The sequence below is a fragment of the Lagopus muta genome, chromosome 12 (assembly GCF_023343835.1).
Source record: "Lagopus muta isolate bLagMut1 chromosome 12, bLagMut1 primary, whole genome shotgun sequence".
NCBI lineage: Eukaryota > Metazoa > Chordata > Aves > Galliformes > Phasianidae > Lagopus > Lagopus muta.
Window position 1 is genome coordinate 4,471,231 of NC_064444.1, and position 16,244 is coordinate 4,487,474.

The 16,244-nt window shown below is 42.5% G+C and overlaps 2 protein-coding genes across 2 annotated transcripts in view; both read left to right on the top strand.

Annotated features, from left to right (window-relative positions):
• Nucleotides 1–8,385, top strand: part of PKD1L2 (polycystin 1 like 2) — a 32,921-nt gene extending 24,536 nt beyond the window's left edge. The window contains exons 31-42 of the mRNA XM_048959048.1: nt 268–499; nt 918–1,014; nt 1,355–1,495; nt 1,870–2,055; nt 2,892–3,219; nt 3,626–3,759; nt 4,145–4,272; nt 4,574–4,734; nt 5,136–5,346; nt 6,087–6,188; nt 7,258–7,389; nt 8,247–8,385. Coding sequence (XP_048815005.1) covers nt 268–499; nt 918–1,014; nt 1,355–1,495; nt 1,870–2,055; nt 2,892–3,219; nt 3,626–3,759; nt 4,145–4,272; nt 4,574–4,734; nt 5,136–5,346; nt 6,087–6,188; nt 7,258–7,389; nt 8,247–8,384 — 1,990 coding nt within the window. The 3' untranslated portion in view covers nt 8,385. The remainder of the gene's footprint in view (nt 1–267; nt 500–917; nt 1,015–1,354; nt 1,496–1,869; nt 2,056–2,891; nt 3,220–3,625; nt 3,760–4,144; nt 4,273–4,573; nt 4,735–5,135; nt 5,347–6,086; nt 6,189–7,257; nt 7,390–8,246) is intronic.
• Nucleotides 8,386–8,843: 458 nt separating this feature from the next.
• GCSH (glycine cleavage system protein H) lies at nt 8,844–15,409 on the top strand. The gene is made up of 5 exons (XM_048958145.1): nt 8,844–9,010; nt 11,758–11,837; nt 13,050–13,113; nt 14,555–14,686; nt 15,280–15,409. Exons 1-5 carry the CDS (start codon nt 8,890–8,892, stop codon nt 15,375–15,377), a joined length of 495 nt encoding a protein of 164 aa, XP_048814102.1. The 5' UTR covers nt 8,844–8,889; the 3' UTR covers nt 15,378–15,409.
• Nucleotides 15,410–16,244: the final 835 nt, after the last annotated feature.

The following is a 16,244-nucleotide window of genomic DNA, read 5'->3' on the forward strand; positions in this document are numbered from 1 at the left end:
CTACTGGAGTTTCAATAACGCATGAGAAGCAAGTAAGACCATTGTATTTCTTTTTATTTTCACTGGTGTCTGCACACTTTCTCGTATCTTTGCCTGCTGTACTTTTTGCCATCCATATATTCTGTGTAGTTACATTAGCTCAAAGAAGAAAATAGCTAAAAGAATTTAAATCACAAAATGTTGCCTATAGTCACAGAACCTGAAGAACGTGATTTTGGTTTCTATTCCAGTGCTGAATGATTTTTTCTCTTCTGGTTGATTCTGAAGGTGGTCACTGACTCCGAGCTTCTCTGGTGATGAAAAGAAAAGTTCTTCTTCAAAAGGGCTGCCCTGGTGGTTTGTGTTCATTGCTTGGTTCCTTGTTGCAGCCACCAGTGGTGTATCTGGGTTCTTTACCATGCTCTATGGGCTGCATTATGGTAAGGAGAACTCCATCAAATGGCTGATCTCCATGGCCATCTCCTTCTTTGAAAGTCTTTTCATCACTCAGCCCTTAAAGGTGAGATCCTCAGAAATGGAACCACTGGCCAATATGAACTCATTCTGCTATCATTACAGGAAAATAGTACCTTTAAAAGAACCACAGGATTTAACATCTGAAATTGAAGTCGTTTTGCCCTTAAAACAAAAGCTAACATGTATTACAGAGTTCTGTTGTCATTTGTTGGCATTACATTAGTTTCATCTCTCATTTTGGTAGAGTTTAATAGTAGACGAGGTGACCAAAGAAGATATGTCATACAACAAAAGCAGTTGAGTTAGGGTTTGTGCACTGTTTATAAGCTTCAGCTGCACAAGTTGCACAAAGCCAAAGGACAGTTGTTCTTCTACAGTAGCTGTACCCAAAGTGGTGTGTGCCAAACCCTGAGCTTCATATATTAATGGGCATGCCATGAGTCTACAGCTAATTCTTGCAGGTGCTGGGATTTGCTGCTTTTTTTGCTCTGGTTCTGAAGAAGGTGGAACATGAGGATGAAGAAAACACTGCCATTGATGGACCTTTACCTGCACCAGGTAACTGTCTGTAAAGTGAGAAATTATTTTAAAAAGTGAAATGTTCTCTTAGATTTTTGAATGCTTTATGCACCAATATGTGATTCATAGTGAGGAATTCACTGGTTACCTTTATACACCTGAATGGGCAGAGAAAGACACCTGTACCTAAACCTGACACGCTGCTCAGGACCTCAATCATTCCCCAGTGCTGCCTTACCATACTGCTTCTTTAAGTGACATCACCTGAATTCTTACGGGAAAGCATTAAGTAGAAGTATTTCCTTACAGTGGCCAAAGTGAAAAGCAGGATACAAATGATCTATTGACTGATTCCAGGCATTATTGCTCTCACCCACAGGTGACTCAAATCCTCTCTTTGGAGCCCGACGGGACAGCAGAAGCAATATTTACCAGCCACCTCCTGCAGCTGATGTCGAGAAAATGAAAATCAACTGCATGAAGGAGCAGAAGGCATTTGCCATAATCAGAGAAATCCTGGGTATTACTCATATGTAGTTTATCTTGTTTTATTCAGCTGTATTCATCAGGACTTTTACAGCAGTGAAAACATTAAACACAAAATCAAGCTACTCATTCTGTTTAGAGCTGTCATTATTGCTAATGTTCAGCCAGCCTCCATGCTTATTTTCTCAATCACTTCCCAGATTCCTACTTGTGTTTCAGATGTGATATGCTTAAACTGCAGCACTTTGACATAACTTGTGTAAATTCATTAGCACTAGTCAGTCAGATTCTTGCAAAGCATCTCTTTAACCTAATAAGTGGTGACAGCAGTAATCATTCACACAATCTATTTTGAACAGCAGTTCAAATGCACTGACTCCTCTTGTGTTTGTTGTGTTTTTTTTCCAGCCTATCTGGGGTTTTTATGGATGCTGTTACTGGTTGCCTATGGGCAAAGAGATCCCAATTCCTACTACTTAAACAAGCATATTGAGAGCAGTTTTTCAGAAGGATTCCGTGATGTCTACAGTTATGAGGATTTTTTCACGTGGGCAAAAACTACTTTAGTAAAAAATCTTTATGGATCATATAAAGGTGCAGAGACAGTTTTGATATCATCTTGATTCACTTCAGCTTGCCAGCTTCTGAAACATTATCTTTTATATCTATCTCCAACTTGTACATGCATATTTGACTGGAGGAAGACACTGTGACTGTGTAAGACTAATGTGAATTTTCATAAACTGAATACTGGTGGATAACAAAAGCCCCACATCGCGACCCCAAGTACCACCTGGCCTGACATTTTCATTATCTTTAATACAAAACTCCAGTTTTGCACTGAGTTTTTTGATTTTTCACATTTTACATTACCCATTCCAGGTACATGTCTCAGTTTCAATTAAGCTTCTTTCCATCACTAAGAAAAAAAGCAGAATGGCAGATAGATGGTACTATAAAGCTTTCCATCAGGAGAGCTCTGCACTGTCTTAGGTCACTGTGAAGGATAATTATACAACATCACTATGTTTCCATCTGTCCATACCCATTAACAAATATGAGCCATGTTCAAGCTCACACTTTAGAGCACCTATGAGCATACAATGGCATGGTTCACTCTTGGACATGGCACTACCAGCTGTGATCAAGTGTGAGCACTGCACGCGGGTACTCTGCTCCAGGCAGGTCTCTTTTCTCCTGCAGACCTCTGTTTCCTTCTCTATAAAGTCAGACAGGTAATGATACTAAACTGTTGTCTACGGATGTTTTCCAAGAATTCAGTTTAAATCAACGCAAGCACTATTTTGCTTACAGTATTGTTGTGGTTTGGTTTTTTTTTTAATCTATAGGAAAATGTTAATGCATATCAGAAGGATAAATGAAAAGAAGAAATATTAATCACAGTTCTGTCTTTTCCATTTCCCATTTAGGGTTCATTACAGATGGGAACTCCAAGCTGGTGGGCAGTGCTCGAATTCGCCAAGTGAGAGTGAAGGGAGACACCTGCCCTATTTCAGCCACCCTCCAGCACGTGATTCAGGAATGCCATGCTCCATACTCCCTACAAACAGAAGACACATCAGACTACGGAGAACACTGGAACACTTCGGTCTTTGATATCTCCTCAGACTTGAGCTCAGCCTGGCATTATCAGAGCCAGACCAAATTGAGAGGGCAGCCCGTCTGGGGCAAACTGGCCTTCTATGGGGGAGGGGGATATGTGATTCACCTGGGAACTGATCCTCAGAATGCCTCCAGGTAAAGCTTGCATCCTGGTAAAATATCAGTGAATGTGCTGTAGTTGACAATGGTGCTCTTTTCTCTGTTCTATTTAGGATTCATCTCAGATTGAATTCTGAATTTTGTTACTGTGGATTATGCTGAATATTGAAGATATCACTGTGATGACTTCAGTGTACTTTATATTCTTATAATCTTTCTCCATGTTAGATAACAACCAGATCAAAAATTATAACCTGTTTTTCCTAATTGCATGCGTGGATTCCATATTCACATAGCTGCAGAAGTACATAATGCTAAAGAAATAGTAAACATCTTACCTTGGGTGTGCTGCTTCTCTATGAAACGATGCACTTCTATCCTCTGTGTGATACAGTGTATGATACTGTATGAGTTATCTCACTGGCTATACATTTTTTGGCAGAATTCTCCAGTACCTTTTCAACAACGTTTGGCTGGACACCTTCACAAGAGCAGTGTTTGTTGAATTTACAGTCTACAATGCCAATGTGAACCTGTTCTGCATTGTAAGCCTGATGTTTGAAACTAACGCTTTAGGTGAGAACCTATGCCCATATCAAACCACAAAACTGGGCTCATTTTCTTTTCAGAATGAGATTCAGATTTATATCTGCAGTCCTTCCTGTTTCAGTTAACATCTGTAGTCTAATCCAAACTCAGTCTTGCTGGGATTAATATCATGCTGCCACACAGAAGGGCATTAGCATCCCAAAAGCCACTGACTGTCTGAAATTTGAAGAAACTTTCAAAGAACATTTACAGGGCTACTCCTACAGTCGGGCTTAAATCTCAGTATAACTGGATTCGGACTGACACTGATGTGAATGTGCATATGGAGCTCTTATTAATGAACTAAATTGTTTGAATGAAAACAGAAGGATGTAATTATTACAGCACTGAGCTGACCACCATTATTTTCCAGGGGCCTTTTTCACAAGTGCAGTGCTGCAGAGTGTCCGGCTCTACCCATACACCAACAGTCTTCACATTTTTGTTGTTGCTGCAGAAGTAATTTATTTCCTCTTTATCGGGTACTACATGATCGTTCAGGTGAGATACACTGGAAAATCCTGCTGACAGCATTACCTTTTGTCTTTCATTTGTGAAAGCTTTAGCTCAGTAGTTGATTTCAGTAGTGCTGCTGTTGACTCGCACCAGTGGAAGACTGAATCAGATTGTGTATCTTCATTAAAAAGCAGGAAGGTGACATTTTGTTTGGCAAGAATGTCAAAGATGATGAGAAATTATGATGTGCAGAAGTCTGCTTTATTGTGGAGGACAGAGACCTAATCTTGAGAAGTTTACTGTATGATACAGTGTTGGGCTGCAAAGTAAGGCTCTGTTTTCACAGGGAAAACTGATGAAGACTCTGAAATGGAGATATTTCCACAGCAAGTGGAATCTCCTGGAGGTGGCCATTATACTGATTAGCTGGAGTGCCCTGTCAGTGTTTGTGAAGAGGACAATCCTTGGGAGCCGAGACATCAGCTACTACCAGGAGCACAAAGAGGAGTAAGCAATAACCCTAGGAAGAACTAACTGAGCTCCTAGTTCCCTGGCTGCTACAGGACATCCAAGCTAGTAAATCATCTGCTTTATTCTTTACCATCAAGAAACATAGGGCAGAGGACAGCAATATTTAACATGAATGGAAAATAATAGCATCTGCTAGAAAATGGCCATAGAAGAGCAAGCTCAGAGAATCACAGGATAATTTAGGGAAGCAAAGCACAGTCATGTACAGCTGAGCTTTTTGTGTGCACACAGCAGGGAGCAGAGACAGAAACAGCCAAGCAAAAACTCAAGTTAGCTCTCCACTGAAAACAAGCTCAGAGTGACTGGCTTTTCCAGAATGTACGCATTCCCAGGCTCCTGTGTGATGGTCTAATACATCTTTTCTTTGTTTCTAACAGCTCTGTAAGCTTTAATGAAACAGCAAGAGCCGATGCAGTTCTTGGCTACCTGATTGCTTTCCTCGTGCTTCTCTCCACAGTGAAACTGTGGCATCTGCTGAGGCTCAACCCTAAGTTACACATGATCACCTCCACTCTAAGGAGAGCATGGGGTGATATCTCTGGATTCATCACTGTTATTGCAGTCATGTTTCTCGCCTATTCCATTGCTGTGAGTATGACTGTGGTTTCTCTTGTCTTCAGTCTGCACTGAGGCACTGCCAGGTTAAATGAATTGTTTCTGAATGGGGAGAGCAACGTGTCTTTGAAAGGTAAAACTGAATAAAGCTGCCTGTCTAAACCTTACGTTAGAAGACTGGATTCTAATTCTTCCATATATGTGAAGGCAGTTAAAATATCCACCTGCTTCTTTCTTTGCAAACTGAAATTCTGAAATTCAGTACAAAAATCAAAGACGGAGACAACAAACAAACCAACAGAAAAGGATTTTCTGTGTGTCACAGGTGTAAAGTACACAGCAAAGTACAGGAAAAGTCATTTTTTGAGTAAAGCTCAAACTGGGAAGAGTGCACAAAGTATCATTTTCTGTTTGTCTTCTTTTTAGGTGGGAAATAATTATTTTTATGCCTATCATAGTAAAACTCAAGATGCAAATAAAATATTATTTTCATTCTAATGAGATTTAGTAATTATTGGTCTTTTTTAAAGGTTTTTTTCCCAACAGAAATAATTCTATGGTTCTTAAATCCAGGATAAAATGTCTTACAGCTCATGCACACCTCTGTAAACAAAGCAAACAAATAGAGAAAAAAAAATCCAGTAGAGCAAAAAGACAAAAAGGCTTCATGGCTGACGACAGACTGGAAGAGCTTTCTCTGAATTATCAGTCATCAGCTGATTTGCAGCAAGGACTGTGATTATGATGCAAGATATGCCTTCTTTCCTTTGCAGACAAACTTGATATTTGGCTGGAAGCTCTGCTCTTACAAAACTCTCTCCGATTCAGCAGAGACCATGGTCAGTCTTCAGCTGGGAATCTTCAACTACGAGGAGGTACTCCCTCTTGATTTTGAAAAGTTCATCACAGTGCAATTAACACCTCAGTTTTCATATATGCTTTGAATCAGCAAATAGAAGGACTCTTGGTTAGTGCTAGACATGAATCGTATTTTGCAAGTGCCACAGCCTCCTAAAGGAGCCCTCATTACTCATTCAAGCAATTAAAAAAGCAGTGAAATATATCTCCCATCCCACCCTAAACATTGGTAGATTCATAATGAATATTTCATTGAGAAAGCTGCTTACATTTTAACTGGATATGTTACTTACTGACTACAGATAAAGTTTTGAGCAGTTTTCCTTAGAGCACTACAGAGATATAAATATGTGAGTGATGTCCTGGCATTTACTCTGAACACGCACCCATCACTTCTCAAGAAAGACAACACCTTCCACAAGGGATCTTCATTACATTTAATTTGTTATTACTGACTTTTTCACTGGGTTCTTTCAAATATCCTTGGAATGACTCTCTATGTTTTCAGACCACGAATCCAGCAGGGTAAGATCAGTAATTGGGCATAACGCTTTTCAGCTCTACATCCATTCAAGTAGTTAATCCCAAAAATATACTCCTATGTTTTTTAATTCCTATGCAACCCTTACTTGATACGTTCCGTGACAGTCTGACTGGACTTCTGTGTAATGACATCTTAAATAAAAGCACACAGGGATTTTATTTCTGCTTTGAAAGCTGGGACTTGACCGAGCTGCAGCTGGTACTTATGTGGCTAAACAAATTTCCAGGTTTGTCAGATTTCACCTCAAATTTCCATACCTGTGCATTCAAATGCAAACACTTAAAACAACAGCAAAACACAGAGACTGCCCACATTAATGTTTCATATGTATGAAATATTTCATCTCCTTTGTACAATACTGTATTAAAGCCCTAAAGTAAAAGGAGAAAATTTATCTATATACATATGATATATAACTATAGCGTTATTTATTACCCACAAGGACTTTCAATGGGACAAACTCCTAACTGTGTGATAGCTGCTTGTACATATGCTCCTTTTTAAAAATCAGAATGTCATGTCTTACCTTATTAATCCTACAGATCTTGGACTACAATCCTATTTTAGGTTCCTTCTTAATTGGATCCTGCATTGTTTTCATGACGTTCGTGGTGCTGAATCTCTTCATTTCAGTGATTCTGGTTGCTTTCAGTGAGGAGCAGAAGCACTACCAGGTGTGTTCATCTCAGCTCTCCTGCCGTTCCTTAACATTTGTTGTGCAGAGCTTACTCATGGCATAGCTATTCCACCACCCGATGAAACTATGTAAACTCGGTCCTACTTTTAAGAAGTCAACATTTACTCATAAAGCATGCTTCAGATTTTCCAGAATTACACTGTCCATTCCTGTTCAGATGAGTCTCTGTTCAGACTTTAAGAACTGTAGCCTGGCATTCACATACTAAATCCAGAGCCCCAGCTCCATTGGAATCAGTACCAAAACAGCTACAGAATTGATGAGGACTTTACAGCTCATTTTAACAATGTCACTAAGCTCCTGATCTGTTCAGGTATTGATAGCATTCTGTGAAATCCAGGTTTGGTATAGGGAAACATTTCTTCTCAGAAGGAGTGGTGATGCAGTGCCACAGCTGCCCAGTGAAGTTGGGGAGTCAGCATCCCTGGAGGTGTTAAAGAGCCATGGGGATTGGGCACTGAGGGACGTGGGCAATGGGCAGGTAGGGGTGGGTTGATCTTAGTGGCCTTCTTTGACCTTAATGATTCTGTGATTCTATGACCTGCACAGCAGTCAGCTAGTGAACTCCGGGCTCCAGTAGCAACATTTTCACAGCCTTTGACAGAGTCAATATTTCTTCAGCAGCATGCACACCCTCAGGCTACCTGAGACTGTTTGGTGAATGCAGCTGCATGGTGTTCGGCTTTGGCAGCGATCCGTGCTCTGCCTAGAGTAACAATTGATCTCTATGGTACGGAATGCAGATCTACTCCTGCAACTCTCTCTACCTCCAGCAGGAGCTGCATCTGCTCCTGGCCTGCCCGCCTGTTGACTGATCTCTTGTCCTTATTTCAGGCTTCAGAAGAGGAGGAAATCGTGGACTTAATGCTCATGAAACTTTTCGGTTTCTTTGGGATTAAATGTAAGCAGGAAGAGAAGACGGGCTGTAACGATCAGCCAAAGCAACCCGCAGCAATTAGTGGACAACCGTAACGAAAAGCTGCTTTGTTAGCGTGCAAAAGATCGTACTTTGTAACTGCCAGCTGTAACGGCCACTTGGCTGTTGTGCTTCTGACTAGAACGCTGTACGTAGCCTTCAACAAACTCTTGCAGACTGATGCTTTGTAGCTAAAAACTCGCACGAAACGTGAAATAAAGCATCCCATGCGCACCGCCTGCGGGCTTGGCACCTGTAGTGATTCAACACCGAGCGTGCGTCGCATCGCTCGGCTCACGGCGCTCGCTTTCTGCCCAGCATCCCTGGAAGATGGCGGTGCGGTCAGCCCGGTGCCGGCCCCCAGGGCCGTTATCTCCCAGGGCAGCGCAGGGCCGGCAGCAGGGCTCACGGGGGGCTCGATGCCACCCCGCTCGCTGCAGCCGGACGGCTCCGCGCCGCACCGACACGGCAGCCCCGCCCGCCGCGGGGCTCCAACGGCCGCCTCCGCCATGAGGCGGGAGCTCGGCGCGGCGCCGCCCCCGCCCGAGGCCGCCGGCAAAGATGGCGTGGTTGGCGTTGCGGCGGCTCGGGCCGGCCCTGGCGCCGCGCTGCTCGCGCCTCTCGTTACGGCCGCGGGTCCCCGCGGCGCGGAGGCTGGGCACCGGCTCGTTGCTGCTGTCCGGTGAGTGCGGGAGCGCCGGCGTGGGCCCGGCGGCCGCGGGGAGGTGCCGCTCGTCCTCGCGCGGCGCAACTCGGCGCTCTGTGAGGAGCGGAGGCAAATCCTGTGGGTGCCGCTGGCTGCCCCGGGCGCGCAGCTGCGCGTTACCGCTGAGCTCTGCGGCCGGGCGCGAGGTCTGCCGGGGCTCCTCTGTCCCGGGCGCGGCGCGTTTAAATAGCGGGCCTGGAAGGACACCGTGCACAGAAGCGCTTTGTGTTGTGTTTTAGCTGCCTCGTGCAGGCGGGAAGGGCAGAGCTGCCCGGGCAGGGTGCCTCAAGATGGCTGGAAGCAGCAGTGCTGTGCCGTGCTTCTGGCAGAACCTCCGCGCTGAGCTGCTGATGCGCTCCCGATTCCCGGTGCGCAAAGAGGAGCGATCCCTCGGCGGGCAGCAGAGCTGAGCCGTGCCGGAAGGGAAGCCGGGATCGGTCTGAGCGCTCGTGTGCAGCCGCTGAGGTGTGGAGGTGTGCGTGTGCCGTGAGCTGCTGTGCTGTGTTCGTGCCCTTGTGCAGCAGGTGGTGTCTCGCAGGTGTCCATTGCCGAAATAGAGGCAGGTCTGAATTTAGGATGTGCTCGTTAAGCTGAAACCAAAGCCGTGCTGAAATGAATGAAGCTGGAGTACAAGGAGATGCTCTGGTGGCAAAGAACACTCGTGGAAGAGATTTCCTGTGCTCTGACATTATTTATGAATATATATGAGCGTATTCCTATACGATATATACATCTATTTTGATTTCTTTCATGTGCCAGTCACATAAGCTCAAAGTTCGAATTTTGAGATTACTTATTAACTCTTTCTCATTTGACCTGAACTTTACTTACCGTGGGTTTTGCCACATGGTTAGAATTTCTCATTTTAACCTTTTTCTTTGTGAAAAATATCCTACAAGAAGGATACGTGCATTTCAGACTGCTAAGATCGTGTCAATTTCTAACAAAGCAGTGAAATTTTTATCACTTGTCTTTTTCTTCCCTGTAATCTTGCCCTTTAAAACAAATCTTACACAATGTTATTGTCCCACATAGAAAGGTGCTGGCTGGCTCCTCTGTGATGTGCATAATGTTAATTAATGTTCAGTGGGGGCTTGAGGTTCTGTGTTCTTCTCTGTTCTCATGGTTCATTACTCATTTCCAATCAAATCCCTATTACCTGGGGGTTAATGCATTGACCTAAAGCGATTTGGTTTCTTCTGTTCATTAGAACATGTCCAGAGAGATTTATGTAGATATTAATAACGCTAGATGAAATTCTGTGGTCTTTTTATTATTATTTGAGCGATGCTGCGTGGGAAAATGCATTATTAGCATTTTACTCAGTCTGTTTTGTGTGCTCTGCTTCTGTATATTGTGCTGCCACAATAAATACAAATGTAAAACTTGAGCTGCCATAAGAGAGAGACCATTTTACCTCTTCCACACATTCAGCTCTTGTAATAGGATTACTATAACTGAAACATCTCAGAATGGTACTGACTTAGCGTGAGGATTTTAACAGACCTGAAGTGAGGATTTCTGCTTTTTGACATATGCAAGCCTAAGAAATAAGGCTTTCTGGAAGTTGAATTTCTTTAGGGGGTGCAAGGAGCCCAAGAGGATTTGGGACCCAAAAGAAGGGCCCAGCTGTGCTACTTTGGCACTTATCTCCCAGGAAACTCTGTTTAAGTTCTTCCCCAACTTGTGGAACATCCCCTGTGTGATCGGAGGGGTGCAAGAAGGGAACGTGGAGAAGAAATTTAAAAACTGAAGAAAACCCAAAGAACTGCTGAGGAAAATTGCATGTGAGGAGCAGGACAAAGCAGGCTGGAAGCTCTTGGTGTGATGTATCAGGAAGAAAACTGTTTCAATTTCTTCTTTTGAATATAAAAATAACTGCTGCTGGTAAAATACAGTATGAGCAGCCCTGAGTCCTACAGACCTACACTGTATGCAGAATTGCAGGATTGCTGTGGAAAAGATTTAACAGTCTTACACACGCATATCTTAAAACTATTCAGAATGAGTGTTGTTCTAATAGTATTAACAACAAATTCTCTTAGGTAACTGTTTCCTGTTTGAATGGCCCTATTAATTTCACCTATACTTACTGTGCCTGATATTGTATACATCAATGATGACATGAAATGGGAGAAGTAGACTGTAGAGGAGATGTCAGGGCAGGGAAGGGACTCAGCTGCCCGGAGCAGACAGGCTGCAGCTTCACCTTGTGGCTTTGTTTCATGTGTTGAATGAGATGCTGCAATGCTGACACTATTTAACTGTCATTAACGCTGGCCTTCTGCCAGCAGCTTCATTATTCCTGGGAAAGAAGCACAAAAATGGCTCGGAAAGACCTGAAGGCATCATAGAAAGGCTTGTTACTGTGAGTGAAGTAAACATGTATGCTTTGGATTTGTATTTTACATTTGAATGAGAACTATTCACTTTCCCCCCATGGTTGATCAGCCTGTGGATGATTGCACCGGAACCAGGAAGGCTGTCAGGCAGAACCCCACAGTGAGCTGCTGCTGTGTCACTACGTGTGTCCTGAGCAGAACAAAGTGCTTCTGCAAATTGCATTTGCTGTTTGGAGTATTTTCCAAGGGGGGTGTGGGGAAACAAAGCACCAACCTCAGGGGAAAGCATAGCAAACCAGCAGGGTTTGTAACTTCAATGTATTGCATTTAAGCCAGCAACTTGCCACTTATTTCTGAAGTTTCAAGTTTGTTTCATTGTAGCCCGCAAATTCACAGACAAGCATGAATGGATATCAGTTGAAAATGGCATTGGAACAGTAGGAATCAGCAATTTTGCACAGGTATTGATCAACCCTCTCTTTTCCTACCCAAGCCTGCAATATTTACTTACCCATACTCTTGTCCTTGCTCTTTGGATAGCTGCTGTTGTTTTATTGTTGTAATTGCATATGCTATACACACAGGATGAGATTTTTGGACTTGGCACTGTCACGTTATTTGAGAAGTGCACGTTGTTTCAGCATTCTGATAGATTCTTAATCGGTTTAGATCAAGCTGTGGAAAGCTGAGTGTGATGGAAACTTAACGGTCAGCTGAATTTAAAACTGCATTTATTACCACAGTTCTGTAGGCCTTGGGACTGTGTGGCTGTAGTAAGAGGCTGCCGTGCACTTTTCAGGTCAGATTCCACTTGAACGTGAATGTGGTGCAGTTCCTCTGGCTAAAAAGCTATTCCAAACAGAAGTGTAACACAGCGTATATTTCTCAGTATAAAACAGTGGAGGTAGGGGGACCCTTTGGAGTTTTGTTTTGATCTGGTGCAAGCATGTGATTTGGAGTAGCCACAGGCAAATTCAGGACGGAGATTTACTGCACATGAAACTTCTAGCATGGGAAGTTAGCAATGAAGTGGAATTAGCGTTAGGACAAGCAGCATTTCCTGTAATCTGCTTTCTGTAAATGCCCCCACTGCTCCGTCAGATCTGTGGGCTCTTGTGAAATATGGTACCTTTGCCACTGAAGAGGCAGGAGCCTGTTCCAGTCGAGCTGATTCTTCTGGTGGTAAGGCTCCTGTTCAGTCAGGAAGGACAGGCTGTATGCTTACAGCTCTTGAGCTGCCACTGGAGAGGAATCGCTGCATTTGATTTCAAGTGACATTTCTGTGCCTTGTGCCAGAGGGATAATTCCCTGAAATTGTTGGGAACTTTGTCCATCACAACACGTGCTGTGCTGGCTGGCACTGAGAAAATAAGCAGATGCTCCTCTTGTTCTGCCTGAATAAATCTGTAGATACATGCCTTGCAGCTCAGCCTGAGGGTTATTAACATCACAATAGGTAGCAATTAATTTGCCATTTGGGTCACTCTAACCTAACAATTTGGTTTTCTTTCAAGTTAAGTGTTTAAAAAGTGAAAAATGCACAATCTTTAAATAACATCTGCATTTACACAGGGAGGTGACTTGTTTGCATTGCTTCTAGAGTTACTGTGTCAGATAACTCCTACCTACAGTTTCTTTATTGTAAGCTTTGATGCATTTGTTTTTCTTTTAAGGAAGCATTAGGAGACGTTGTTTATTGTAGTCTTCCAGAAATTGGGACAAAATTGAATAAAGATGGTAAGTTTCAGCTCTAGTTCTACTTCTAGCTTCTTATCAAAGTTGAATTTTATTAAGTAATCTTTATGTTTGTTAACACCATTACTCATCTGGATGCAAAATAAAAGCAGATATTTCTATGAATAGAGATGACAGCTTTCATTTCGAAGTCTCTGAATGCATGCTACCATGCATGATAGCAGGAAGCATCTACTTTTCAAGATCTTTATTTAAAACCAAACATTTTTAGATATGTTTTTTGTAATACTTTTACCTATATGCTGCTTTAGAACACATTTATGCTTAGATTGGACTTAGCAGTGTTGAGGCTGGCTTACTTGTGATTTTGCAGTTACGTATTTCATGTTGTAAAACAATGAAATTTAACTGATATCAAGCTCTAACTTTTCCATGAACATACACTCAGTAATTTCTGTGTATCAGCTGTATCAATCCAACATATCAATTATTGCCCTTTTAATCATTCAGGTAGGTAATTTTCTGTGTTAAAGAGGTGTGAACATCAACGGGTAGAAAGGAAAAACCTGTCCCTGTTTATACACAGAGCACTGAGAAAAGATTGTCATTAGCTTCAGGCATTGCAGAACGAGAGTGTAAATGTACTGAGGTGAAGCAGCAGTTTTTCTTCCCATCCTTCTGCATCAGGCTGCTGAGGCCACAGCTGTTATTGTCACACTGAATGGTGAATGCTTTACAGAAGTTTTCTGTTTAGGGTTCTAATTAACCAACTTGTAGCGTTATCTGAAGGAACTTCATTTCCACTTCTCTTTTCTACCACTTGCAGCACTACTCTAATCCCAGGCTTTCCCAGAACGTGCTGTTCTCTGTCCCCTGTCTGCTGTTCTGACTGCTCCACGTTCCCCAGCCTTTGTTTGCTTATGGTTTAGAGCTGCTCTTGTCTAATGCTGCTCCGGGCCCTGTTTCCATAACTGCATATGAAATAGAAAGGAGAGCAGAGCAGCTGGGTGGTTCCGGCACCCTGCTTCTGAATACTAATGAGTGTTTTCCAGTGAGTGCAATGTAACAGCTGATAGTGCTGCTGAAGAACAAGCCAGCTCCTCAAGTTCTATTTTGTAACCAGATTTGGCATTAAAAAGGTCTACACTGTAAATAGAAGGCTTATTTAGAAGTCTTGCAGCAATAGTTGAATGGGATTCCTTCTAACCCCGCGTCAGACCATGCTGTAGGGCTTTAGCCAATGAATTAGCCAAACACAAGAAATTTCCATTCCTCCTGTAATAGCCAGTGCTATGCCACTTCCCTGCAGGACTCAGTGCTGCTGCTCAGTGATACTGAGTTGGCGACTTCCACTCTTTGACAGCTTTCCTCCCTCAGTGTCAAGGCACTGCTGCACAGACAGGTCATCGCTGCAATGTCTGATTGAAACTCGAGTGCTTTGTGAATTCCTCTTAAAAGTGTGAAATCTTGTTCTGTATTTCAGATGAGTTTGGGGCACTGGAAAGTGTGAAAGCTGCTAGTGAACTCTACTCTCCTCTCACAGGAGAAGTGACTGACATTAATGCTGCCCTTGCAGACAACCCAGGGCTCGTCAATAAATCTTGTTATCAAGATGGTAAGATGTTGTTTTTATCTTTCAATACAGAGTGCCACCTGGATGCTGGCAGTGTTGCTTGTGATCACAGATAGGTCTGTCATTCCTAGTTCTTCAAATTTAATGGTATGGAGGCTTAAAATTGAATATGTTGAATGTAGTTCAAGCCCAATAAAATTTATAGCATAATAATAGTATTGTAGTCTTGCCTTTGCTGACAACTTCATTGCAGTGTGTTCTTTCCAGAGGTACTGAGGTTTAGTTTAAATCTCTTTCCCTTGGTGGTATTTTTCATTCTTGATTCTGTAACAACTCATGATCCTGGGTGGTCAGACTCTTTTCCTTGACAGTCCCTTCCTAAAGCCACCGTCAGAGACAGTGCTGAACTAACCCCTCTGATTCAGAAGGCACCTTCAGGTTATTTGTTTGGTTTTGTTGTTGTGTTTGCTTTTAAAGTATTGCAATGCTGTTCTGCTGCAGAGGAGGTGCCCTTAATTCTAACAGTGACAGAGCTCTGTATGAGTGGTGGAACTGCTGTTCCTCGGCTCTGTCGTGGATGAACCCTTGGTGCAGGCTGTTTGCAACTGTTGTTCTTTTTAACTTCCAAACTGCAGGTTGGCTTATCAAGATGACTGTGGAAAAGCCTGCTGAACTTGATGAACTGATGAGTGAAGATGCTTATGAGAAATACATAAAATCCATTGAGGACTGAGCTGGAATAATGAAATAAACCCATATAAAATATTTCACTGTAGTCTGTCATCGATCACTGAAGTAGAGAATATTGAGTTTTGGCAAGCTGAAAAGTATCACTTATGTTCACATACACATGCCATAAATAATTGCAGTGATAAAATGTTTAACATGTGCACACTCGTAAGGGATTTATATTCTAGACTGCTTGATTTTTATATAACTTTGGGATACAGAAAAACCCAGTGCCTCCCTAACCTCCTAATACTTTGACCTAGTTATAGTTGCAAGAATTATGCCAAAAAAACTACCACCAACTACCTCTTTGCATGATTATGTTGGTTTTTTTTACTTCTTTACATAGTAAAATGAAGAAGGAAAACATAAAGAACTAATAAATTCAAATAATTCTGCCTTTACAAAGGTATGCTCCTTGTTTTCTGACTTACCGCGCTTTCTTACCATTCAAAACTCATGCACTGATCATTTAGCTAGGTTCTTGAGTGCACTGTTTAGGCTGTATTTTCTTTTGTCTGGACTAAGTAAACGCTGCATGTGTCACAGGGAATTCTACATCACGTGCCTATCGTGTGATCAGTAACACTTCAGTAAATAATGCCATGTCATGTCATGTGTGCCTTTGAGATCATGGAGGCATGCTGCTGTAATGAGGACAGACAATGAATGAATGAAACTAAAACTTCAGTTTTGCAAACCAGTGAACTAATTATGTTAGACTTGACCTTAATGGCTCCACAATCACGTAGTCGACGTTGATGTGACGTCTAAAGGTTTGAGTGGTGCAGACCTGTGTCTTACAAACCATAATAGCATAGCAGAGGTTTGGAGTACAGCTTTTTTTAAAACATGATTTTAAAACGGTGAT

What these genes read in the sequence shown, in the direction of transcription:
- GCSH (XM_048958145.1), top strand. Translation starts at nt 8,890, where the DNA reads ATGGCGTGGTTGGCGTTGCGGCGGCTCGGGCCGGCCCTGGCGCCGCGC. An exon ending in CGGCTCGTTGCTGCTGTCCG is followed by an intron (nt 9,011 to 11,757) that starts GTGAGTGCGGGA and finishes GTTTCATTGTAG; the next exon opens with CCCGCAAATTCACAGACAAG. An exon ending in TAAATCTTGTTATCAAGATG is followed by an intron (nt 14,687 to 15,279) that starts GTAAGATGTTGT and finishes TCCAAACTGCAG; the next exon opens with GTTGGCTTATCAAGATGACT.